At 40.2% G+C, this 24,623-nt stretch overlaps 1 protein-coding gene across 5 annotated transcripts in view; it reads left to right on the top strand.

Annotated features, from left to right (window-relative positions):
• The window catches only part of XPO6 (exportin 6), a 127,326-nt gene that overhangs the window by 67,505 nt on the left and 35,198 nt on the right, over window positions 1-24,623 (top strand). For all 5 annotated transcript variants that reach the window (XM_049903936.1, XM_049903935.1, XM_049903934.1 and 2 more), the window contains 4 exons: window positions 4,374-4,827; window positions 8,106-8,232; window positions 13,671-13,780; window positions 24,251-24,359. In XM_049903936.1, the coding sequence (XP_049759893.1) occupies window positions 4,374-4,827; window positions 8,106-8,232; window positions 13,671-13,780; window positions 24,251-24,359 (800 nt within the window). The remainder of the gene's footprint in view (window positions 1-4,373; window positions 4,828-8,105; window positions 8,233-13,670; window positions 13,781-24,250; window positions 24,360-24,623) is intronic.

Below are 24,623 nucleotides of genomic sequence, written 5' to 3'. Positions count from 1 at the left end.
TTTGACTACTGTGGCTGTATAATATGTTCTAAAGTCAGGTAGAGTGAGGTCTCCCACTTTCTTCTTCTTTTTCAGTAATGCTTTACTTATCCGAGGCTTTTTTCCCTTCCATATGAAGTTGGTGATTTGTTTCTCCATCACATTAAAAAATGTCATTGGAATTTTGATCGGAAGTGCATTGTATGTATAGATGGCTTTTGGTAGAATAGACATTTTTACTATGTTAAGTCTTCCTATCCATGAGCAAGGTATGTTTTTCCACTTAAGTAGGTCCTTTTTAGTTTCTTGTAGTAGTACTTTGTAGTTTTCTTTGTATAGGTCTTTTACATCTTTGGTAAGATTTATTCCTAAGTATTTTATCTTCTTGGGGGCTACTGTGAATGGTATTGATTTGGTGATTTCTTCTTTGATGTTCTTTTTGTTGGTGTAGAGGAATCCAAGTGATTTTTGTATGTTTATCTTATAACCTGAGACTCTGCCAAACTCTTCTATTAGTTTCAGGAGTTTTCTGGAGGATTCCTTAGGGTTTTCTGTGTATAAGATCACGTCATCTGCAAATGGAGATAATTTTACTTCCTCCTTGCCAATCCGGATGCCCTTTATTTCTTTGTCTAGCCTAATTGCTCTGGCTAGGACCTCTAGCACAATGTTGAATAAGAGCGATGATAAAGGGCATCCTTGTCTGGTTCCCGTTCTCAAGGGAAATGCTTTCAGGCTCTCTCCATTTAGAGTGATGTTGGCTGTTGGCTTTGTATAGATGCCCTTTATTATGTTGAGGAATTTTCCTTCAATTCCTATTTTGCTGAGAGTTTTTATCATAAATGGGTGTTGGACTTTGTCAAATGCCTTTTCTGCATCAATTGATAAGATCATGTGGTTTTTGTCTTTTGTTTTATTTATATGGTGGATTACATTAATGGTTTTTCTAATATTAAACCAGCCTTGCATACCTGGTATAAATCCCACTTGGTCGTGGTAGATTATTTTTTTGATATGTTGTTGAATTCTATTGGCTAAAATTGTGTTGAGGATTTTTGCATCTATGTTCATGAGGGATATAGGTCTGTTTCATAGGGTTTTTAATGGCTGGTTTTTCAGAACTAGATCCCAGGCCTTTCTTCCGAGGTGTCTCTAGGTGGACTCAAACCTCCAACCATTCAGTTAGTAGCCGAATGTGTTTATCGTTTGTAGCACCCAGATACTCTATTGAAAGATAGAATCTTTTATTTGCTTTTGTATTCTGTCTGTTGCAATATCACATGTAACGTAGCTTCTGGAAAACTGCACTGTATGCTTGTGAGATAACGAAAGTGGGAAAGACAAATAACATCTTAGTATTCTTTTGGGAAAAAAAATAAATTTTCCATTTTATTCTTTTGAAAATAGTTTTGATCTTGTGGAATCCTCTGAAAGGGTCTTGGTGGGCGGCGGGGGGAAGGGGAAAAGGGGAATCCTCAGGAGTCCCTGGACCAAACCTTGAGAACTGCTGCTTTATAATGCTTGGATTTATTTTCTTTTAAACCACAAGCTCAAGTAGTAAACTTAATCATACTCCCATTTTGTAGAGCTTGAATATTATTGGTTTGTGCAAGTCTCCTCTCATTATTTTTGTTATTTATTCCTCTTCATTCCCATTTTTCTCCTATTCCCCTTCTGTAGACAGAATAAGTATCTTAATGTTTATAATGTGTATCTTTTTTGGGGCAACATGTTCTTGTAAAAACTTAGTTTTATGTAAATATATTTTAATATATATAAATGTTGTGGTAAGGCTGTAATTCTGGTCCTTTTTATTCAGAGTAATATGTTTTTAAGGTCTCTCCAAGCTGCTGTCTGTGCTTTTAGTCCATTGCTTCTGTTGGCTGTATGATGTGTCATACATCAACAGCATTATACCTGTATTTTCCCTCAGTGAGTGTGTTGCAATGTAGGGAATCATCTGAATTCCAGAATGATAAGAATCAGGATCGGCACAAAGACATACCTCCACTCTCCAACTTGTTCACCATTTCTGACACTGGCTGTTCTACCCATGGCACCCTCTACTTCTCTACTGGGTTCGATAATTCATTGCCGTGGCCACACAGAACTCACAGCCCATACTCATAATTACTGGTTTATTAGGGAAGTAACAGGAATAACTCAGGATCAGGAAGCATGCAGGCAAGAATTGGAAGGCTCTCCTAAAGTGGAGAGCTCATCCCTCACTTCTTCAGTGCAGGACAGCGCTCTCAGCACCTCTCAGCCATGCAGGCCTCCTCTCAGCTGTGAATGTACGCTCTCAGCTGTGTAGGCCTCTCTTCCTTTAGCCTCCCTGCTATTGGCCTCTCTACTGCTAACTGGCCCAGCTCATAGCCAGTGTAGCAGCTTGCTCAGCTCTTAGCCACTTTCCTAGAAGCAGCTTTCTGATGTTACCGCCAGCTCTACTGCAGAGCCCCTTTCGGGTCTGTCACTGCCAGCTCTGCCGCTGGGCCCCTTCCAGGCCTATTGCTGTCTGCTCTGCAATAGGCCATCTTTCAGGCCTCTTGTTATCTTCATTGTTTTAGCCCTTAACCTGTCTTACAGATCTTTTAGGAGGTTTCTCATCTCCTCTTTCTCTGCTTCCTCTCTCTTCTTGCCTCTCAAAAAACCTCTGTGGAGTTAGCTGCTTATATAAGCAAACTCCTTGTCATTTTCAGGGCATGGCCTTCCCAGCAGGACCGTGGACTGACCAATCCCCTCAGAGGACTGGAAGTCACTCAATTTGCATAGTAAACCGACCAATCCCTGCCAGTTTCATAATGTAGACTAATCACAGGGCCTACTGCAGCCCAGGGCTAGACAAAAAGTATCAAACCATCAACCTGGACAGAAGTAACACAAACCCTCTGGGACAGAAAATAGTCTGAGAGCACCCCCCCCCCCCCCCCATTGCTTCTCCAAAGAACTAGGGCAAAGGTAACTCCTCAGGGGAGCTTAGGGGGAAATCTCCCAAGCTGTTTTTCTAAAGAGCCAAGGCAAGAAGCTTCGTAAAGTGACTCATTTCATTGCAGTGAGGAACCCAGATTGCCTCCAGCTCCCCACCAGCTCAAGCACTACTGTGATTTCATCCTCATAACTGGCTGCTCATGGACCTGTGTGGAGGCAGCTTTGGGAGGCACATCCAGGCGGGGAATTGTCAGGTCATAGGATATTTACCAGGACTTACCGAGTGCCAGGTTCTTCTTCCGAATGGCTGTGCTTGTCTCCAGTGCTGCATGAAAGTTCCTATATTCATCCCTCACCCTCAACACTTGACTTTATCCAACCTTCTTATTTTTTGCAGACTCCTTTTAATTTACCTTTTTTTGATTACTTAAGAATCTGACATCTCCCTATGTGCTGATTGCCCTTTTGAGTTTCTTCTGAAAAATGTCTCTTTAGTCTGCTGCCTATTTTTAGATTGGGGTTGTACTTGTTGATGTGTAGGGTTTTTTCTTGTGTGTTTTAGATTTTAGTCCTTGATGTTAGAAAATTTTAATATCTTCTCACAGCCTATTATATGCTTAATAATTTTCCTTAATGTCCTTTATTGAATAGAAACTCTTAATTTTGATGTTAGTATTTTTTGTTAAGGTTTGTGTTTTGGTAGTTTTAAGAAGTCTTTCTCTCACCTGTATTTCTGATGCTTCTGTATTTTCTTCTATTAATTTCAATGTTTCATTTTTTGGTTTAGGTCTTCCATTCATTTGGAGTCCAACTTGATAAATAGTCTTAGGGATTCAGTTATTTATTTAAATAATAGTCATGTATCTTTTTTTTTTTCCCCAAAAGCAAGGTTATGATTTTGGGGGGCAGTAGAAAGAAGAAAAACTTGGGTAGACATGGGGTTTTACAGCCAGAGAAAAGACCTGTCCTTATCCTCCTTACTTCTGTCTCCTGAGATACTGCTGTCTTACAAATCTCACTAAATTTAAAACACTGGAAATTATCCAGATTTTTTTAATTTCAAGATATGAATCATAATTATGTTAATTTTGCTATACAGTTAAGTTTTTATAATTGGTGCTTAACATTGAGCACTGGGCTGCTAACTGAAAGGTTGATGGTTTGAACCCACCCAGTGACTCTGCAGGAGAAAATACCTAGTGATCTACTCCCATAAAAATTACAGCCTAAAAACTCCATGAGGCAGTTCTGCTCTGTCCCATGTGTCACTGTTGCGTTCAGATCAGCTCGATGGCACCTAACAACAGCGATATTGGGTATATTGATTTTATTTTTTGGTATGATAGGTAAATTGTTTTTGTTTTTGAATTTTTTTTTTAGAAGGTGAGTTACTTAAAGTGGTTCATAAGAGATTTGACACTGGGTATCTTAAAAAAAGATATCTTAGAAGCCTTTTTTATTTTCAGGTGACTTGCTGAGTAACCTGTTGCAGAGTCCTAGTTCAGCCAAACTGTTGAATCAGCCAATCCCCATCCTTGATGTGGAGAGTGAGTATATCTGTTCCCTGGCCTTGGAGTGCCTGGCTCATCTCTTCAGTTGGATTCCTCTCTCTGCCAGCATCACCCCATCCCTTCTTACCACCATCTTCCACTTTGCGCGCTTTGGCTGTGACATCCGGGCCAGAAAGATGGCATCAGTTAACGGCAGCAGCCAGAACTGTGTCTTGGGTCAGGAACGTGGCCGGCTTGGGGTTCTGGCCATGTCCTGCATCAATGAACTCATGTCCAAGAACTGTGTGCCTATGGAATTTGAGGAGTATTTACTGCGTATGTTCCAGCAGACTTTCTACCTCCTGCAGAAAATCACCAAGGATAACAATGCCCACACAGTGAAGAGCAGACTAGAAGAACTTGACGAGAGGTAATGAAAACAGGTGTGGAGTCGATCATGCCCTAAGAATGGGCCTGACTGTGTATCACATCGTGCTGCGTAGTGTCTGTAATCCTCTTTGATTTCAGAATTTGGGCCTCCTGGTAAGGAATGGAAAGGTAGGTGTGTGCCAGTAAGTCTAAGAGTAGCTGGAAGGGCTAGGGTGGTTAAGGGAAATGAGTTGAGTGTGAAAAGTGATTGTCAATTGTGTAGGTTTGTTGTTTTCCCCCTCCATCCATTTTCTGTCCTCCCTCCCCCCGCCCCGTCTCCACTTCCTGACCGTATGCCTGCAGGTCTGAGGTGTGCAGGAACTGAGACAGCTGCTCATGCACAGCCAGGACCAGGAGAAGAGGTCCGTGGAGGTACAGGAGCTATAATTTGCCCTTCCTCACTTGCTGTGTCACTCGTCAGTTTTCACTGTTTGACTTTTCCCGAGTCAACATCTTTTGGGCTGTAGGAGTGTTATAGTTATTGTGAGTTTTATCCAGATGGCAAGTTTTCATCAAAAGATAGGAGAGATGATGAGGTGGGCACGCGTTAACGTGCGCACCTATGTTTCTTTGTCATTGTCCTCTTGAATGGAGCCTCAAATTACCTAGCCTCTTTTTCTTAAAACACTCTAAAAGATGAATACATCACAGTACTCTGAGGCAGAGTCTCATTTATTTCCCTTGCAGATGTCATATACGTATCTTACAACTTTCATGAACATGATAATACTGTTGCATAAAACAAGGAAGGGTGTTGGAAACTTAAGAAATATACGCGTTAACGGTGTTCAGAAACGTTGGTATTTATAGATTGCCTGGTAGCCAAAGTTCTTAATATTTTAATCAGTTTTTCTTGGATTGTCTTTTGTTATTAACTATGGAGAGTTAAACTGTTTCCCTGTCCTTAGAGTAAGTAGCAGAATATAAAGCCAGGTGCCTAAAGTTAAGAAACTTTTAGTCTTTTTTAAATTTAGCAATTGTATTAGGTTTTTCTAAAGTTAAAAAAAAAATGGTACATAAATTTATTTTGGTTTGGTTCATTACAAACAAGTTTCGTGTGAAATTTTCTTTGTATAATTACGAAAGAACTGATAATCTGATATGGTAATGTTTTTCTTTTAATTACTCAGTGATAACTTTCTATGTGAATTCAAGAGTATGAGTATTCGACATACACAACTTTACATACTTTCTAGCTTTGAACGTTAAGAAAAATGGTTTTATCTTCACATGTTAAAGAAAAGCTAACCGATTATACCAGTGATCAAACATCAGTTGTTTTGACTTTTGCTTGTAGGGTACTAAGTCACAGATGTTTTGTTATGGCTTATATTCGGGTGATATAGAAATGTCATCATGGATTATCTGTGTATTAATTTTACTACATGTAACTTTTGTGCTCTTGGTTTTGTATTTTAATCCTATGCTTCCTATTGCCCTGTGAAAGCTGAGAGGTGCCTGGAAGCAGAAAGGTGACATGAACAATACTGTGTGCTTGCTTCCTGGCTCTTGGGCCCCTTACCACTAATTCTAAACAGCTAAGTCCATTCTCAGTTGTTTAGGAGCTGCTTAACCAGGTCCTTTGCTTCTCTTCTCCTTTACTGCTTTTTTTTTTTTCCTCTAACTTTCTACTGTTCATTAGCACCTGTACCAGAAGGTGGGCAAGGGCAAGAAAATGAGGTGAAATAAAATTGGTAGTTTTAGCTACTGAAACGCCTGGTCTTTGTTTTTAATTGGGTTGGAGGGTAAAGTAAAATTGAGATTGCTGGCTGTTTTACCCATGACTTCTCTTCTTTTATGGGTGGTAGGGGATTGAGCACTTCTTTCTGAAGAACAGTAAACTGGTTCATAAATTCAAATCTCTATAAAAATATAGTGTTATAATAAGCTGAATGAGGAATTCCTGTTCTCGAGGATTAGTGATTCAGGGCATCAGAGAGAAGTCCCTTTATACTTTCCTATCTCTCAAAACAACTCATTTTAGTGCCTTATTAATGTTTTTCTAGTATTTGGCCCCATGATCTGTAGAGACAGCCCTCCTCCGTATTAATCAGGTTGATGTTTAAAAAAATTGCAAGTAAGCGGATTTCTTTGTGCATGAGTCAGCCATTTAGAGATCAGAGAGGCAGGTTGGCCACTGTCAGGGAGGTAAGTCCCAGGAACAATTTTTGGAGAAATTTTAATTCTGGGCCAGTTTTACCCTTCTGAGGAGTAGTCTTCTTCTCCCCCACTATTTCACGTATCTCTGCTTTAAAAAGTAGATTTTTGCAGGTAGGAGTCTCAGAATCACTTTTAGCCATTATTAATTTGGGCCAAGACCTAGTAAGCCTTTATTGTTTTTATTGGTCTCTGAAATATGATATATGAAGGTCTGGCCATCTCATTTTCGATTCACCTTTTGGTATACAGGGGCTTAAAATGACAGTTTCTGAAATGTGAGAGTGACGATGTGCTGTGTATTTCAATAACAAAACTCTCTTATCCTTGCAGCTGTGGCCCACACCCTTCTGTGAAATGGTTTTGTTGAATGCAGATGAATGGGGAATTCATTGTGATCTGAAAAGAAAGTTTGGGAATGGACGATAGTTCCATTCTGCCATGAGCTGGCTGAGTGACCTTGAGCTGGTCGTTTTATCCTTCTGGGACTTGGCCTTGTCCATAAAATGGAAGCATCAGAGTAAATTGTCTCTGAGGCCTGTCCAGCTGCAACAACCTTCCGCTGTTATATATGAAATAATTTTTAGAGAGGATTGGGATGTACTATGTTTATTAACACCAGGAGCCTAGAGGGTGGACAAAAATAAATGTTGGGTTCCAAGCTTGGATATTTCTCACCTAGGTGCCATGCCCTTTGTGTAGCCTTGTTTTTCTTTTTGGCACATTTGGTTTAATATCTTGGCCGGCTAACAAAGAAAACCAGCCTCGCACACTTCCAGATTGAAGTGACACACATGATCTGCCCATCAACCGTTTAGCACCACTTACTTTTACTCTAATTGAGTCATAGCACTAATGAGTTAGAAAATATGAGAGCACTAGCTTATGAGAAGCCGTAGTAGATAGTGTCTGAGGATTAAAGTTGCTTTTCTGCTATGTTTCAGGTGGTAATGGAATGAAGGGTTGCCTGTCCTGTAGGTAATTGTTGTAGGCCTTTATATTTTTATCTGAAAATATATATCTGTATAGTTCTGCATTGAAAGAAATTTCAATTGAATTTAAGTTCTCTTCTGAGGAGGTGGCTAGCCTTCTTATTGTCACTTTTTCTCTTGTCTCATTTAGCTACATAGAGAAGTTTACTGACTTTCTCCGGCTCTTTGTGAGTGTTCACCTAAGAAGAATCGAGTCTTACTCTCAGTTCCCTGTGGTGGAGTTTTTGACACTTTTGTTCAAGTACACATTTCATCAGGTAAAGTACCAGAAGTCCTTCCCCTCCAAAGAAAGTCTGCCTAGTTATTTTTAAGGGAAAGAACTTCTTTAATTTTTTCCCCCAAACATTTATATACTACCTTCTATGTGAAGATTAACACATTTAATCTTTATAACAGCCCTATGAGGTAGGTTCAATTATTATCATCATCTCCATTTTACAGATAAAGAAACCGAGGCACAAGGAGTAACTTGCTCAAAGTCATGCGGTTAGTGAATGGTGGAGACAGAATTTGAACCCACAGGGTCTGTGCTCTTAACCGCTAATATGTTAGAGAAACAAAATATAGAAAAAGTGAACTGAGGACCTTTAGTTAGTTCTATTCTGTAACTGCCACTAAAACTCCCACAAGAGAATTATATATAGTAAAGCTTTCAAGAGTTCTTTTCGGTGGTGTCTAATCCCTCTCCATTCAACAAATACTTTTTGGGCCCCTATTGTATTTCAGGAGCTAAGCATATAACCCTCACAAGCAAAGTGCTTACCTTCATGAAATTTATCTTCTGGTGACCCAATCTTTTATTTATCTATATGTTGTTAGTTGCCTTTGAGTCGACCCTTGCTCATGGCTGCCCCGTGTGTGCAGAGTAGAACTGCTCCATGGGGTTTTCAAGGCTCTCATCTTGTGGAAGCAGATCGCCAAGCCTGTCTTTTCAGGTGCCTCTAGGTGGGTTCGAACCACCAGACTTTCAGCTAGTAGTCGAATGCTTAACCATTTGCATCACCCAGGGACTCCTTTATACATGTATGTGTGTATTTTTTTTTTAAACAGCTTTATTGGGGTATAATTTACATATCATGATATTCACCCTTTGTAAGTGTACAGTTGTCATGTTTAGTAAAATTATATCAAGTGGTACAGTTATCACCACAGCCCAGTTTTAAAACATTTATATCACTCCCCAGAGTTCCCTTGTACCGATTTATGTGTGTGTTTTTTTTTTAATTTTTATTGTGCTTTAAGTGAAAGTTTGCAAATGGAGTCAGTCTTTCCTACAAAAATTTATATACATCTTGCTATATACTCTTAGCTGCTCTCCCCCAATGAGACAGCACACTCCTCTTGCTACTCTATTTTCATGTCCATTTGACCAGCTTCTGACCCCCTCTGCTGTCTCATCTCCCATGTGTGTTTTTTAAAATAAACTTATTTGCTGATGTATAACATACATACATGAAAGTGCATAAATCATACTTCTTGATGAATTTTTCCAAAATGGGCACTCATGTGACCACCACCTACGTCAAGAAGTAGAACATTACCGGCATTCCAGAAATCCCGTCATATCCTTTCCCAATCACTTCCTCCTTCCTTATCCCCAGAAATAGCCCCAGTCTTGACTTCTAATACAATAGTTTAGGTTTGCCAGTCTTAGAACTTCTCTAAGTGGGAGCATATGATATTTATTCATTTTGTCTGGCCTTTTCATTCACCATTATGTTTGTGGATTTATCTGTGTTGTATGTGGCAGTGGTTTGTTCATTTTCACTGCTTTGTAGTACTTATCTGAAAAAAAAAAAAAAAAACCACCATATTTCATTGACCCATTTCACTGTCAGTTTGGGTTATTTCCCGTTTTGGGTGATCACGAATCACGTTGCAGCTAACGTTCTTGTAGATGAAACTGCTAGGTCGATAGGTACATCTGATTCTAAAAGTAGACTTTTTTTGTCTTTTTTAAAATTGCTGCTGTTGTAGCTTAATGAGGCTAGAGGAGATGCAAGGGTCTAGGCAGGGAGGGGTGTAGGTGTAGGACAGGGAATTTGGAGCAAGGGTTAGGTGTGCAAACTAGCCTTCCTCAAAGAGTTACTTGGCACATAAATAAAAATAAGAGTACCCAGTGGTGAGGGTGAACCATTCCTGGGAGAAGCGGTGGGAGGCAGGTGGACGAGGAGGACCACAGGTTAAACAAGTGTGAGGCTGTCTGATAGAGGGGCCTGTGAGTATGGAGTAAGGAACACAAGCTGAGCTTACCAGGCTGAAGGAGGAATACAGGAGGTGATGAAGAGATTGTGGGAGAGTGAGGATGCAGGAGAGGGACGTCAGAGGTGGGGCATTTTGAGACAGATCCAGAGAAATATTAAAGGAAACCAGGAAAAAAAAAAGATTTGGGAGAACTTTAAGTATTATAAAATATAGCAGAAATAAAAGAAAGATAAGAGAACCAGTGCTGAGGTCAGAAAGAAGGGGTTTATTTGGGAACATGGAATGAAAATATCTTAAAATTTTGTTCTCTATGTAAAATGGGATCTTTTAGTACATATAGTATAGAAGAAAGCTTAAAAAATGTTTTAAAGTATGCATATTTTATGCCTACTTCTTTGAATTTGGACCCAAAAGTTTTGTGTTTGAGCTCTGGTGATTTTTATTAGGTGTGTGTCTTTGGACAAGTCTTTTTAGTTTCTTTAGATTTCTGCTTTCTCACCAAAGAATGTAGACTGCGGAGGGCATCTTCAGGGTCTTTCCCAGTGCTTATCTTTCAGGGTTCTTTCACTAGAACCCGACACCTGTTAGTTTTCCTTTGAACTGAGACATTTTGTATTTGGGAATAGAAATAGACATGTGGTCATGAAGCAAACAGCAAGCTTCTTTCTTCCTCCCTCCACTGGCAGGTTCCTCTCACCTGAGCTCCCTTCTGCTCTCTTGGTCTCCTGTGTGAGGACCTTCCTTTCTAGGGAGCAGGCTTATGGACTGTGTAAATAGGTGTCCTTGAGGTCCAACCAGAATCAGATTCTAGCATTGGGAAGAGGGGCAAGAACCTGGGGTGTGCTCTGTCCCAGTTTATTGCTGGGTAGACAACCCTTTACTGGAGAGGCAGAGTGGAGAAGAGATGGCAGGGTACACTCTAGGACCAGGGACTGTTAGTAGAGGAGATCTTTGAACTAAGAATTAAGAATAAGAATTTTGAAGAATTCTTGAGAGAGAGAGCTCTAAGTTCCCACCTCCTCACTAACAGTGTGATGTTACTTTATCTACTTTTATTATCTATAAAGCAAGAACACGTGAGTTCCTTCTTTCTTGCCTAGAGGGTTACTATGAGTGTATCGATATTTTTTGCATTTTATTTCTAAAGTTCATTGAGATTTTAATACTGGTAAAAATATTTGAAAGAACAGTAATAAGATAGTACCTTTCTTTAACCATTTCTCCTTTTTCTTTTCCTTCTTTAAGTGTCCTGCCGGCAGCCCCCTCCAGCTACTAGTGTTGACCAGGCTTTTGCCTTCACCATTACTTTTCTTGCTTGCTGAGCCCTTTGAAGTCCCTGTATCAACATGATTTCTCAGTCTTTCTGCTCCTGATCTTACTGTATCCTCAGTTCCTTCTTGGTCTTGTGTTTTTTTATTTGGTCCCTTCTTCCTAGACAGCACAGGGAAAACGGCTCTGGACTAGGAAGCCTTAAGAACCACATTCTCATTCTGACTCCATTTTATTGTCTTGCCATCTTAGAGTGGTGACTTTTGACTTCACAACTTTGGTTTCTTTGTAAAGTGGGAAGAGGAAAAATATCTGTCACTTCCCAGACTATTGTAAGATCAAACAGACTAATGCAAATGAAAACTAAATATTGCAAAGCACTTGAAAAGTAAGATTAGCATCATTAGTTTCTTAAAGAAATTTGTTAAGATTTCCAGTGATGAATCAGCCCTGGAATCTGAAAAGTAAACCTGAGTACAGGCCCATTTTAAAAAGGATCTGTGAGGGTTCTAAGAAGTTGGGTGACTCTAAAAGTAGAGCCAACCCATCGTCTTTATGACCTTAACAGTCTGTCAGAGGACCCTGCAATGGGCAGGCCGTACAGCTCACAAGGCCTCACAGCGGGGCCTTCAGATGTGGATGCGAATGATGGTGTTTCAGGTCCTACAAATGGCATATTTGCCTACCTTTTTCTCCCCAGCCTTGAGCCACATAGCAAATCCTACATATCATCATCAATGATGTGTAGAATTGTAAAGTATTATGATGTATCCATAAGATGTGTACTTATGTGGTGACTTTTCTCAAAAGCACTTCCACCTGTACTCTAATCAGTTGTGTTCTTTTGAGGGAGCTGATGGGTATTTCAGACCAAGGAAAGACAACTAGGTGACTTAAGGCAAGCTCAGCAAGTTGAAAACAGGACAAGACTGAATTTCCTGGTTGTCTAGTAGCCTGTACATCAGCTACCAATATTGTTTCCACACACCTTACTGTTTTTTTCAGGTTATTCTCTTGGTCCATTTCATGTCATTATGGGCATCAGCCTGGATTTTGTAAAGTATGAAGTAGAGATGAGAAGTGGTCATTTTGTTTACTGAGGATGGTCCTATTAGTGGTCCTGGTTGAACTGTAGAAGTCTAGTTCCAGGCTACTCTTGGGTTGTGAGGTTGGAGGCTGCCCTGTTCTTTAAGTTAGAATTTTTCTGTCTCAGATGTCAGTGTGGGTGCAGAACCTCTACTGCATTCCTTGGGCAGATTCCTCATGTGCCCTTTTAAGCTTCTCCATTTCCTTCTGGATCGGAAATGGAAAGAAACTGATCTAAGAAGGGGAGGGTCTTATTTCTTTCCGTATCTGATCCTGCCACCAAATATGTGATTCAGTGAAGCAGTCGCTAGCAAAACCAAAGGGTTATTGTAGGTTCTGGAGTGTAAGTATAAGAGATTGAGGGGCACAAGTTGACACTGAATGTATGTGGGAGGACTAGATGTTGGAGAGTATAGCATGTGGATTTTGCATGAAATAGATTCTCAGGGCTCTTGAGAAAGTTAAGGAGTATAATGGCTCACACACTAGGACCCTGCACAGCCTTGCACTTTTCTTCTCTATTTGTCCTTATCAACACCTGGTTAGAGGTTGCTGTTAGCCTGGGTGACACCCCTACTTTTGTAGATGGGATAATGCTGCAAAGGTCAGGGTTAACAAGCTCATTTTCAATCTGTTATATAGGAAGACCACAAATGTATAACCCTATCACCTTTGAGTCACTGAAACTTATTTCTGGTTTTGGGTGCATAAATAGAAATAGTATGTAGTGGAAAGAACATTGATTGGAGATAAAGGAGCCTGCTCCTACCCCGACCTTGAACAAATCACATCTCTAGATCGCCATTTCTTTCTCTGTAGAATAGATTTGAATTGGATGAGCTGTAAGAGCTGTCTCCACCAGTCTCGGATTTTAACATAGGTTTTTGCTTGACTTATTTTGTAATTCAGTTTGTCCTGCCCAATATCTCCCCAGTGAAATGTTCCCTGGTACCCTTGCCTTGTTAGGTTCAACAGGGCCCAGTGTGAAGATTAAAAACCACCAGTTGTAGATACCAGGAAACTGAGGGAATCTAGGCTATGGTTTTACGATTCTGGAAGTAAACACTGGTATGCGTGTTTCTAAGGAATAGTTGCATTAAGTAATTTCATTGTTTGGATTTCTTTTGCACCATAGCCTACTCACGAAGGTTACTTCTCTTGTTTGGATATATGGACGCTCTTTTTGGACTATCTGACAAGTAAAATTAAAAGTCGTCTGGGAGACAAGGAAGCAGTTCTCAACAGGTAAATCCTAGAAAGATTGGTAACTAGAAATAGGTATTTCTTCCCATTTTTCTTGTGTCCTAAAGGGGCAGATATGCAGCCAGACCTCTTAAGTGAAAACAGCGTCGTGTAATTAAGCTGTTGAGGCAGGAATGCCACTGAGCATTTTTTTCTTTTTTTCCTTTCAAATATCTTATTTTCTTAAAACAATTTTTTCTGATTAAGAAAGTAATAAAAAAAAAAATATGTATTGTTAATTTTTTAGGTGTGATAATGCTTTTGTGGTATTTTTTTTTAATAGCCCTTATTTTCAGAGGTACAAACTAAAGTTTTTATTGGATGAAATGATACGACATCTGGGATTTGCTTTGAAGTAATCCACTGTGGGCAGAAGGGAAAGTGAGTCGGGGTATAGAAGAAACAAGGTTGGCCATGTGTTGATAATTTATGTCAAAATTGGTTGATAGTGTATAAGACCACTATTATAAGATCTTGAGAAATAGTAAACCTGAGAAGAACACATACTTTTGTGGTTACGAGGCGGGGAGGGAGGGAGGGTGGGAGAGGGTTTTTTTAATGATTAATCAGTAGATAAGAACTGCTTTAGGTGAAGGGAAAGACAACACTCAATACATGGAAGGTCAGCTCAATTGGACTGGACCAAAAGCAAAGAAGTTTCCGGGATAAAATGAATGCTTCAGAGGTCAGCGGAGCAAGCGCAGGGGTCTGGGGAACATGGTTTGCAGGGACTTCTAAGTCAATTGGCAAAATAATTCTATTATGAAATCATTCTGCATCCCACTTTGAAATGTGGCGTCTGGGGTCTTAAATGCTAACAAGCGGCCATCTAAGATGCATCAATTGGTCTCAACCCACCTGGAGCAAAGGAGAATGAAGAACACCAAGGTCACACGACAACTAAGAGCCCAAGAGACAGAAAGGGCCACATGAACCAGAGACCTACATCATCCTGAGACCAGAAGAACTAGTTGGTGCCCAGCCACAATCGATGACTGCCCTGACAGGGAGCACAGCAGAGGACCCCTGAGGGAGCAGGAGATCAGTGGGAAACAGACCCCAAATTCTCACAAAAAGACCAAACTTAATGGTCTGACTGAGACTAGAGGAATCCCTGCGGCCATGCTCCCCAGACCTTCTGTTGGCACAGGACAGGAATCATCCCCGAAGACAACTCATCAGACATGAAAGGGACTGGTCAGCGGGTGGGAGAGAGACGCTGATGAAGAATGAGCTAATTATATCAGGTGGACACTCGAGATTGTGTTGGCAACTCTTGTCTGGAGAGGGGATGGGAGGATAGAGAGAGAGGGAAGCCGGCAAAATTGTCACGAAAGGAGAGACTGCAAGGGCTGACTCAAGAGGGGGAGAGCAAGTGGGAGTAGAGAGTGAGATGTATGTAAACTTATATGTGACAGACTGATTGGATTTGTAAACGTTCACTTGAAGCTTAATAAAAGTTAATAAATAAATAAAATAAAATAAATTGGTTGATAGGAACTTGAGGTTTATTTTATTACTCCTTTTATATGTGTTTGAAAATGTCCTAAAGTAATAAATACTTTTTCATGAAAAAAAGTAATATGTATTTATTTTTAAAAAAGAAAATGAGTTATTCATAATCCCACAGTTCAGAAATAACTCCTTTGGTACTTTTTACTCTAATTCTTAAAACAGAAAATGAGGAAATGTTTTTCTTTTCCTGCATAGTTTTTCTAAGTCCATTTTCCTAGCTTGTAGGCAGAACATACGTTTGCTGTACAGTGTGATTCTGGTGCCACTTTGGGTTTTGCCTTTCCTGAGTCAGTACTGTATCCGACCAAAGCCCCTGTCCAGATGGGGAGCAGAGGAGAAGTTATAGATTCAGCATGGTAGTAACTGAAGGGGAGGATCCATATGTAGGGAAAATAAAATGGCTGCTCTTCTTAGCAGATAGATCCGTGATGTTCTTAAGGCTGTATTCCAGTCACGTACTGACCAAGCAGTCGCGAAAGAGACAAAATGTATTTTATATGGTAGGATCAGAGTAGTTTCCTGTTAAACTTAACGTGATTCTTATATTTTTAGCACATATGTACAATTACAGTATGTGGTTACAAGCTAAGTGATCCCGCCCTAAGTGTGAAGCCTGTCTAGTGGATGAGGTAGGCTCTAGAATGTAGAAGCCAGGACTGGTAATCAGACAGACCTAGGTTTGGGTCCTGGTTGTGTAGTTCCTAATTGGGTATCCTTAGGTAAGTGACTTATCCTCTGAAAACTTGTTTCTTCATTTGTAGTTGTTGAGGCAGTCTTCATAGAACTCACTTGTAGTTGTTGAGACAATTATATGAAATAATGAGCTAAAATATCTAGAACACTTGGTACATTGTCAGTGCTCAGTAAATGGTACCTGTGTTTGGTAGTGGAGTTAGTGAACAACCTTCCCCAGAAGTGTGCCGTGTAGAGGGGAATCCCTGCCTGGGAAGAGCAGTGGGACTAGGCCTCAAAAACCTTTTCCACTATGGAGACTTTCTGAGTTTTTAAAATCTAAACAGAATATTGGCATTCTAAGTTTATAAACATTTGTACTTTTGTTCCCAGAACATTATTTTTATGATTGGAAAATAGCTTCCAAGTTGCTATGCTGTCAGGTCAAATGTGGGTATGGGTAGTGGGTAGTACGTTCATGTGTCGGAAACCTTATTGCACAATAGTAGATCCTGTTTTTGGTGAAGTCCAAGTAATTGTGTATTTTAATGAGATTCATCAAAGAGACGGCTTTGCCAGATTCTCCTTGTATGCCAGCAGGCATTCTCTGGTTCCAGAGGCTGTGCCTGTTTTGCTGTATTCAGTGGTAGGTGAATTCCTTCCCATTCCTCCGGGTTGTTGGGAGAAAAAACCTGAGAAATGATGGATACGAAAACGCTCTTCAGGGCAGAGTACCAATGGGGTTATGAAGAGTGTGGTTCCAATGAGACAGTATAAACCAGCAGATTATTAGCTTTAAGTATACTCTTGTGCAGATGATTTTACCCACGAGAAGGAGCAGTGGCGCAGAGGTTTTGAGTTCCTTTTCTGCTTCATGGCAGCAGTGTTACTTTTGGTCAGGTTTTATGCTGAGCTCATTTCCTTTTGCAGAATGCACATAATAGTACGTCTTCTGCAGGGTGGCTAGGACTCAAGGAAACAGGGCCTGGCATGTATTTGGCACTCAGTAAATGGTCCCAGGGATGACAACAACAACAATAATAATTAATAGAAGATGTTATTACCATCTGACTATGGTACTGACCGTGGAGTTCAGTGACAGGACTCCTGGACAGCCTAAAGGCCTTTAGCCCACCTACAGATGTTGATCTCCCCTGCCCAAGCATCTGTCAGTGGTTCTGACTGCTTTAAACACTAGGAATTTTTCTCCTTGATAATCTGGTAATCATTCTAAATGAAGCTTTCTAATTTTTCATGAATTTAAAAAAAAAATCCGTAAGCTAATAATATATTTCTGTCTTTAAAAAGCCAGCAAACAAAAAAGCCCTCAAAGCTGGTCTGTGGTTAATGCCATTAAGTGGTAATCAGGGCAATAGCTTGTCCTAGAAGACACCACTGACCAGTCAAAGGCAGTAGACTACAAAGAAGGATGTGTAAGATAGTCCATTGAAGTGCACAAAAATAGCAGCACTTAAACTTAGGTATTTTTCGTGTCATCCTTATACATTATACATATATACAAGTGTGTGTCCAGAGGCTCTTAAGTGCAAGTTTCGAAAGTTTGGCAGTCACCTCTCTGGAGCATGAGAGTCCCCAGTGTATCAGAGATGCGCTGTTTTGCAGGAGCAGCTGACGAAGAGCACTGACCACTGGAGGTTACCACGTTCATTTTTACTAGGAGCATGTAAACATGATCAAATTATTTCAACTGGTAAAATACATCGAAGACAAGTTGGGTGCTTTTGGAATCACGTTTGTGGCTTGAGAAGCGACTGATCTTGCAGGAAGTAGTCTAGAATGTTCTCTTGGTGTCTTAAATGGGAAACATAGGTGTGGCTAAGGCACAGAGGCAGCACTTAGTTCCTGTCCCTTGTGGTTAAAGGTTTTGCATCATTCATCACAACAAAGTGGCAGGCATTGTAAGCTACAAATTTAGAAGCACAAATATACATGGATTTATTTTTGATCCTAGGAGCTTGGAAATTGGAGCTCTTCGAGCTCCTTGCTCAGTGAGAATGAGCAAGAGTTTCTTGATCATAGAACATCAGAGCTGGTGAGAACTTTAGAAGAACTCGAGTTCCAGTATTATTGAAATAATATTCTGTAACATACACAGCTGAGCAAAATTGCTGATGGGGTTGATTGTCGTAATTGGCCACTTTGAGATCCATAGTGGTGGTGTGGAAAGGCCTGAATTTCAGTTGCCTTTTCCTCGTTTGTACTTTGGGGATGGTTGTGTCTCCCTCACAAGTTGCTGAGAAAACTAAGTGAACAAATGCGTGGAAAGTGCCTCGGTTGACTGTAGGTGCTCAGTAAATAAATTAGTTCTCTTCCCTTTTCTCCTCTCACTCCCTCCCCTTTGTGCTTGTCAGTGTGAAGGTAGCCACCTGTGTAGAAACTTATTTTTACAGGAAGTTGAGGAAACCTGAAGTGCGTTAAGCAGCCTGAAGACATTGAGTCATGTCCTATGAACCCCTTTGTTGCAAGAACACTGACAAGCGCTGGCCTATGGCCAGCACAGGGATTCTGGGTGTCATTAGGTTGGACTGTAAACAGATGTGGGTGAGCGTGAGAAAGTTACTCTCCTTTTGGAGTGAGTTATTCTGTTTAATAAAGAGGAAGTGTCATTGTGACACATGGCATTTTGGTTCAGTTAATAAAAGGTGTTAACTAGGTTTAGATCAATGCTTCAGTAGTTTCTAGCTTTTGCTGAGAGAAATGCATGCTCTTGACTGCCCCTGAGAGCAAGTGAATGGGGTTTTAGTTATTTCATTGAGATGAATAAGCTATTGAGGACAGTGCTTCAGTCCTTTATAGTTATCTGACTTGGCATTTTGCCTGTTTATTTCCTGAATATTTATTCATCTTTTGTTCCAATTTGTCCTTCCATGAATTCATTCATTCTGTATTTATTGAGCAGCTACTATACAGTTACCTTAACATGTATACTTTTGTTTAACTCTCAGAACTTGTGAGCTATGTAGGTTTATGTCCATGGCATATATAAGCATTTAATGCTGTAAAAATTTCCTTCTAAGCACTGCTTTAATTTTATCCATAAAATGTTAATATGTTGTATTTTCATTTTCATTCAGTTGAAAATATTTTGTAATTTCTCTTGAGGCTTCCTCTGTTGTTTAATTTCCAGATTTTGGGAATTTTTCCATATGTCTTTCTGTTATCGTTTTCTGGTTTAATTTTGAAATGGTTTGTGTGATTTCAGTTCTTTTAAATTTATTAAGATTTGTTCCATGTGCACTTGAAAAGAATGTGTATTCCGCTGTTGTTGGGTGGGGTGTTCTATAAATGTCAGGTCAGGTTGGTTGATAGTGTTTTACACGTCTTCTTTGTTCTTGTTGATTTTCTGTTTTAGTTCTGTTAATTACCGACTGAGAGAGGGATGTCGAAGTCTCTTAGTTGTGGATTTTTCCTATTTCAACCGTTTCAGTTCTGCCAGTTTTTGCTTCATGTATTTTGAGACTTTTGCTAGTTGCACACGTGTTTAGTTTTCCTTTTCAATTTATCTATTGAGTGTTTGACTGTATAGGTAGTCCCCGACTTAAGATGTATTCAAGTTAGAGCGTACTGCACTTCTGTCAGAAAGGAAACCCGTCATAAGCAAGGGACACCTGCACTACATGCAGCGTTACTGCACGTGTGTATGTTTATATGTGTTGTTTCCAACCCCCAAAGACTGGATTTATAAAGGTACTGATAATAAAAGGCAATAATAATGAAAACTAAAAAAAAAAAAAAATGAAGTGTTCGACTTACATCAGAACAAACTTATGATGGCGTTGTTGGAACGGAACCCTGTCTTAAATTGGGGACTGGCTGTATCTCTTTATATAGTTTGTTTTTTTTAATTGGTTGTTCTGGGTTTGTTGTTACACATTCTTTTTACACTAGCATTTTCTACTTCAGGTAGAACTTACAAACCTTACCATTATATAGGTCCCTCTACCCTCCTTTATATTGATGTTGTCATATGTTTTACATCTACATACATTGAAAATCCCATCAGTGTTCTAGTTTTTGCTTTCATCTGTCATTTATATTTTAAAGATTTGAAGAAAAGAGAAATAGTCTATTATATTTACCCAGATGTTTACCAGTTCTGTTGCTTCTCATTCATTCTTGAAGTTCCAGGGTTCTTTGTCATGTTATTTACCTTCCCTCTGAAGAACCTCATGGAGGATGGTTATGGTAATAATAACAGCTTTAAAGTCTTTGATAATTGCAACATCTGTGTTACTTTGAGACTGATGTCTGTTGATTATCTCTTCCCTTGAGAAATGGTCAGGTTCTACTCACTTTTTTGGAATAAGCTTTGGATCCTTTTTTACCTGTTTGTTCTACCACCAGCCTTAGGCATAGCTTCCATCTCCACAGTTGTCTTACAGTTAAAAGATGACTGCTGTACCTTCAGACATCACACTCAGGATTCAAGCAGCAGGGATGAGAAGGGGAAAGGCTGGACAAAAGAAACTTTCCCAGAAGCACTACCCATGACTTCTTTTAACATCTCATTATCTGTTCCTATCTGCAAGGAAGGCTGGGAAATGTCATTTTTCAGTTGACCTCCATGCCCAGTGTTCTTTTTAAGGAAGAAGGGGAGAATGGATATTGGGTACGGAACCAGAGCTTTTGCCACACCCATGCACCCCTGCCCCCTACCACCCATATTCCTTCACTCCATTCTCCACCACATACTTTGGGAGATTGGTTACCTAAGTAGGATTCAGTCTGGCTCCTGGTTGGGTTTAATTTTCTAAGTGATATGTTTTGTTTGCAGCCAGAGTTGCCAACTGACAATAAGGATTTTTAGGAAGGTAGATTTTTATAAAACTTCTGAACGTCATTTCAGCTCAGCAAGACAATTTATAGGTAACAGAATTCTTTTAACTAACATTTCCCCTTCTCTATAAGCAGGCTGCTCTCTGGTCTAAAGTGGACTTTCTTTCCTAGCAGAGTGTGAGACTTTTAGTTCACCATAGCAATTTATAACATGAAACTTCTGTAACTTGAGGAATTTATGTCTGAGCAAATGACAAATATAAGTGCCAGGCATACGTGTTTGATCTTACCTTTTTGTAAAGTCTACTAAAGTGGGATTTTGACTCTGTAATTTTCTCCCCCACTTGTTAGGAGCCATTGAGATGGTTCTGACTCATAACAACCGTATATACAACTAAACAAGACACTGCCCAGTCCTGCACCATCCTTAAAATCGTTATGCTTAAGCCTGCTGTTGCAGCCACTGTGCCATTCCATCTCATTGAGGGTCTTCCTCTTTTTCACTGACCCTGTACTCTGCCAAGCATGATGTCCTTCTCCAGGAACTGATCCCTCCTGACAGCATGGCCAAAGTATGTGAGACATAGTCTCGCCGTCCTGGCTTCTGAGGAGCATTCTGGTTGTACTTCGTCCAAGATAGATTTGTTTGTTCCTTTAGCAGTCCATGGTACATTCAGTATTCTTCTTCAACACTACGATTCAAAGGTGTCAATTCTTTTTCGGTCTTCTTTATTTATCATCCAGCTTTCAGGTGCATAGGAGGCGATTGAAAACACCATGGCTTGGGTCAGGTGCACCTTAGTCTTCAAGGTGACATCTTTGCTTTTCAACACTTTAAAGAGGTCTTTTGCAGCAGATTTGCCCAGTGCAATACGTCTTTTGATTTCTTGACTGCTGCTTCCATGGGTGTTGACTGTGGATCCAAGTAAAATGAAATCCTTGACAATTTCCTGTTTATTGGTTTGTTGCACTGTGGAGGTTTGTGTGTTGCTGTGATGCTGGAAGTTATGCCACCAGCATTCAAATACCAGCAGGGTCACCCATGGGGGACAGGTTTCAGCTGAGTTTCCAGGCTAAGAAATACTAGGAAGAAGGATCCAGCAGTCTACTTCTGAAAAGATTTAGCTGGTGAAATCCTTATGAATAGCAGCGGAACATTTCCCCCCACTAGATGTTACCAATTTTATCAGTAATTTGCCTTGCCAGCATTCTTTACTTTGCCATGTTCAGTTTCCAGTTTAGTCTAGAACTGGCTTTGCTAGGTTGTTAATCATTTGTTACTGGTTGGCAGGACAGACCAGTGTCTCTATCTCCAGTGAAGAATCGAGCTGTTGTGCCAACTAAGCTCTGAGATGCAACAGTCTTGTGGACTTGTAGGAGGTCTTAGATTGTCTCATCACATGGCCTGTAACTCTTAGACCAGATGGAATATGTTTGCTCTTGATATACCTTTTGGCTTTGGTTATCTTGGTGTTCCAGTATCACCTGTGTTAGATTAGGTGGTATATCAGACAGGGTCCTGTCAGAAAAATAGAAACCACACTCAATTATTTTAACAGAAAATTTAGTGTAAGAAATTGATTAAACTGGTTTTAGAGGACTGGAAAAGCAAAAAGGGAACACTGAGGTAACACAGATGACAACTACAGGAAGCAGCTCCACCCCTAGGGCTGAGGGTACAAAGGAAAGAGGCTTGGGTTATCAAAATCTAGAACCTCAGAGGGATGGGCCCCCATGCAGCTAGGGCTCAGACCTCTGAGGAGATGGCCCCACCCAGCTGCCACAGGAATTCAGAACAGAGGCCCCATGGACCTGGGACTGATCCTCTGAGGAGAGGATGTGACCTGGCTGCTGCTGGTACCTCTGAGAATGCCTGATGAAGCTGGTTGTGGGAGTACGGAATGAAGCTGGAAACTGGACCAGTTGCTGCTGCCAGGTGATCGTTATTGGGGCAGCACTGCCAGGACAGCAAGCCCACGAGGAGAATAAAGTCACTTTTCCCCTCCTTCTGCCTTCCAGTCTTCCTCTAGTGTCCGTATTGGCAGAGCCCAACAGGAATCTAGCTGGCAGAGGAGAAGTGTACTTGGCATATTCTTAGCCCCAGTATCACAAAGTATAGAGAGTATATGGGAGTTCAGAGACAAAGCTTAATAACTAACATGGATGGTTATGCTTTAACTTATCTTAGAACCATTTCTGGACAGGCAAGCATTTAAGGAACGTGATTTGTTCTTGAAAATTAATGGTCTCTTGGCCCTGTGGTAACTTGGTATCAACTACTGCGTATAACTTGCTATCTTGAGTTAGGTTCTTATCTCATGTGAGAAATATCTAAACCCAAGGCCCTGAGTGTTCCTTAGAGAAATTCTTATTAAATACTGATATAAAGGGCCAGGGGTCCCCATGCCTTTTCCGTTTCTTTTTAAGTTTTTAGTCTTCTTAAATTTGGCTAAAGATTAGGTTTTGAGGGGGGATGTAGGGCAGGCTCAAAGCCCATTGTTGGTTTGGTATGTAGAGAGCAGAACTGGGGATTTTGAGTCAGGTGGTTCCGAGTTCAAATCAGCTAGCTGTGTGACCTTAGAAAGCTTCTAAATGTTCTCTCATCTCAGCCAGACAATTCATAGATAACGGAATTCTTTTAACCAACATTTTCCGTTTTTAGTAAGCAGGCTGCTCTCTGGTCTGAAGTGGACTTTCAGCTAACAGCAGTTTAATGTCTGTTAGCTGTAGTTTCTTCAACAGTAAAATGGTGATGATACTGTCTACCTCCCACAGCTGTTAAAAGAATTAAATAATTCATATTTATAGGTGGTGTCTGTAATACCCAGGACAATAAGAAAAATACATAGTGAAAGAAACAACAGGAATTAAAATTGGACACTAGAAAATATCTACTGAACACAAAAGACATTGAGTAAAAATTAAAGAATAAAAATGATATTAAGACATAGAAGACAAATAGCAAATGGCAAAAGTCCTTATCAGTAATTACATTAAATATAAAGGATTATGGATTAAACTCTCCAATTAAAAGGCAGAGATTGGCAGAGTGGGTTAAAAAAATGATGGTCCGAATACATGTTGTCTACCAAAAACTCACCTTGGATTTCAAAGATACAAGAGGTTGAAAACAGAAGAATGGAAAAAGATATTCCATACAAACAGTGACGAAAAGAGAGCTGGAATGATAATATTTAAGACAAATGTTACCAGAGACAAAGAAGGACATTATATAATAATAAGAGTCAATCCACCAAGATTCAGTGCTGGGTACATAGTTAAATAAATACCCCTGCTACTGCTCACTCACACACATACTTGCCAATCCATAAACTAAGCATTAGGAATTTAGATGCTTCGGAGTTTAGATGCTTCTTGTTCGTAGTGTTCCAACATGGAAGCCATTCCTTTTATAGTACAGGGGGCGTTTTTGAAATCCTAGGCTAAAGGCCTCCTTTCACCGGATATTGAATTTCTCCTGCCACACAGGTACGAAGATGCCCTGGTCCTCTTGCTCACAGAGGTGTTGAATCGAATCCAGTTCAGATACAACCAGGCCCAGCTGGAGGAGTTGGATGATGAGACTCTGGATGATGATGTAAGTGGCGCACTCTAGTTGACCTTTCATCATCACCATGTTGTGGTATAAAGCAGAACTGGGACTTAGAACCTGTAGACCCTCTGCTTTGGAGATAGGTGGTTGTATTATGGGTTGAGTTGTACATCTGAAAATTTTCATCTCCTGCTAGTCTCATTGGGCTCATTAACCATTAAAACAGTTTTACAGACATTTTTACCTACATGGTCTAGAGATGGAAGAAGAGAAACCATATGTACAGTGAAAAGTGATTTAATGAGAACT

Source organism: Elephas maximus, chromosome 12 (genome assembly GCF_024166365.1).
Source record: "Elephas maximus indicus isolate mEleMax1 chromosome 12, mEleMax1 primary haplotype, whole genome shotgun sequence".
NCBI lineage: Eukaryota > Metazoa > Chordata > Mammalia > Proboscidea > Elephantidae > Elephas > Elephas maximus.
The sequence above is the reverse complement of the archived record's forward strand: the minus strand, read 5'-3'. Positions and strand labels throughout refer to the sequence as shown.